The sequence below is a fragment of the Salmo trutta genome, chromosome 38, assembly GCF_901001165.1.
Source record: "Salmo trutta chromosome 38, fSalTru1.1, whole genome shotgun sequence".
NCBI lineage: Eukaryota > Metazoa > Chordata > Actinopteri > Salmoniformes > Salmonidae > Salmo > Salmo trutta.
Window position 1 is genome coordinate 32,707,135 of NC_042994.1, and position 2,882 is coordinate 32,710,016.

At 39.3% G+C, this 2,882-nt stretch overlaps 1 protein-coding gene across 1 annotated transcript in view; it reads right to left on the reverse strand.

Annotated features, from left to right (window-relative positions):
* The window catches only part of LOC115178666 (ras-associating and dilute domain-containing protein), a gene marked incomplete at its 5' end in the record, with an annotated part of 19,824 nt that extends 16,942 nt beyond the window's left edge, over positions 1-2,882 (reverse strand). The window contains 2 exon segments of the mRNA XM_029739933.1: positions 439-589; positions 2,710-2,882. Coding sequence (XP_029595793.1) covers positions 439-589; positions 2,710-2,882 — 324 coding nt within the window.

Genomic DNA, 2,882 nt, shown 5'->3' on the forward strand with positions numbered 1-2,882 from the left:
AGCAGACCAGGGGTTAGAATCCACACAGACACAGCAGACCAGGGGTTAGAATCCACACAGACACAGCAGACCAGGGGTTAGAATCAACACAGACACAGCAGACCAGGGGTTAGAATCCACACAGACACAGCAGACCAGACGTTAGAATCCACACAGACACAGCAGACCAGGGGTTAGAATCCACACAGACACAGCAGACCAGACGTTAGAATCCACACAGACACAGCAGATCAGGGGTTAGAATCCACACAGACACAGCAGACCAGACGTTAGAATCCACACAGACACAGCAGACCAGGGGTTAGAATCCACACAGACACAGCAGACCAGGGGTTAGAATCCACACAGACACAGCAGGGGTTAAAATGAACACAGACATGTTAACACATACAGGTATAAACTGATATGTGCTAAAAAAAACAAAAAAACAACAGGTACCTGTCCTGTATATGTATGCCTCATCCTCACTGCTGGGCTGCCAGATAGGAACAGGCCCCATCTCAGCTGTCAACTGGTACTGAGTCAATAGGCCATGCAGCTGAACCGGCTTCAGACTGGGGTGGTCCGCACACAGCATCTTCCAACTCATCTAGAAATATATAGAGAAATATATACATAAATATATCAGAATATATAGACCGGCATCAGACTGGGGTGGTCCGCACACAGCACCATCCAACTCATCTAGAAATATATAGAGAAATATATACATAAATATATCAGAATATATAGGCTAGCTTCAGACTGGGGTGGTCCGCACACAGCACCATCCAACTCATCTAGACAGAATACATACTGAACAAGGGGGGTGCTGAGGAGTATTTCTGCCTGTAATAAAGCCCCTTTGTGGGGAAAACGACTGTGGGTGGGCCTGGCTCCACAGTGGGTGTGCCTGGCTCCACAGTGGGTGGGCCTGGCTCCACAGTGGGTGGGCCTGGCTCCACAGTGGGTGGGCCTGGCTCCACAGTGGGTGGGCCTGGCTCCACAGTGGGTGGGCCTGGCTCCACAGTGGGTGGGCCTGGCTCCACAGTGGGTGGGCCTGGCTCCACAGTGGGTGAGCCTATGCCCTCTCAGACCCACCCGTGGCTGTGCTCTTGCCCAGTCATGTGAAATCCATATATTAGAGCCTAATGAATTTATTTAAATTGACTGATTTCCTTATATGAACTGTAACTCAGTAAAATCTTTGAAATTGTTGCATGTTGCATTTATATTTGTGTTCAGTGTATAAAGACATACAGTATATAAATAAATATATAAGAAAATATAGCCACTGGGGTGGTCCACACACAGCACCTTCCAACTAATCAAGAAGTATAGAGAGATAAATATATCAGAATATATAGAGAGATAAATATATCAGAATATATAGAGAGATAAATATATCAGAATATATAGAGAGATAAATATATCAGAATATATAGAGTGATAAATATATCAGAATATATAGAGAGATAAATATATCAGAATATATGGAGAAATAAATATATCAGAATATATAGAGAGATAAATAGAGAGATAAATATATCAGAATATATAGAGAGATAAATATATCAGAATATATAGAGAGATAAATATATCAGAATATATAGAGAGATAAATATATCAGAATATATAGAGAAATAAATATATCAGAATATATAGAGAGATAAATATATCAGAATGTATAGCCACTGGGGTGGTCCACACACAGCACCTTCCAACTAATCAAGAAGTATAGAGAGATAAATATATCAGAATATATAGAGAGATAAATATATCAGAATATATAGAGAGATAAATATATCAGAATATATAGAGAGATAAATATATCAGAATATATAGCCACTGGGGTGGTCCACACACAGCACCTTCCAACTAATCAAGAAGTATAGAGAGTGATAAATATATCAGAATATATAGAGAGATAAATATATCAGAATATATAAAGAGATAAATATATCAGAATATATAGAGAGATAAATATATCAGAATATATGGAGAAATAAATATATCAGAATATATAGAGAGATAAATATATCAGAATATATAGAGAGATAAATATATCAGAATATATGGAGAAATAAATATATCAGAATATATAGAGAGATAAATATATCAGAATGTATAGCCACTGGGGTGGTCCACACACAGCACCTTCAAACTCATCTAGACACATAGAGAGATACATATATCAGAATATATAGAGAGATAAATATATCAGAATATATAGAGAGATAAATATATCAGAATATATAGAGTGATAAATATATCAGAATATATAGAGAAATACACATTTCTTAACCTTTAGGATTATCAAGAGTTGGGGTGAGTTAAAGGCCCAGTGCAAAAAAATTGATTTTTCTGTATTTTATATTTATTTCCACACTGTAAGCTTGGAATAATACTGTGCCAATCAGTAGGATGGAGTTTGGCCTTCCTGATGATTTAGTTAAGAGACCAATAAGACAAACAGTTCCAAACCTCTCAGCCAAAAACAGCTAGTTTTCAGTTTTCCCCTCCCCACTCAGACCACTCCCAGACAGTCCCAAATTCTTGCTTGAGAAACTCCTCTTTGCTAAGAAACTATTTTTTTGTTTCTTGTTGACCAATCACAGTAAGGTACTTCATTGTTACCCAGAAATTAGTTTATATTGATATAAAAATGGCTGCATTGGACCTTTAAGGTGAGAAAAGGTTAGAGGTCAGGGGTCAGGTGTGTGATGTTACCTGTGTTAGCTGCTGAGGGGGTGTGGCCAGGATGCTGACAGCGCTGTTGAACTTGTTGAAGAACTTGTCTGCCAGGTAACTAAGCCCCGCCTTCCTAGTCCACTCTAGAACCATCCTGACACAGGCCTGTACCTGGAGAACCTTAGAGCGCTGGAACCAGCCCCGCGACGGAC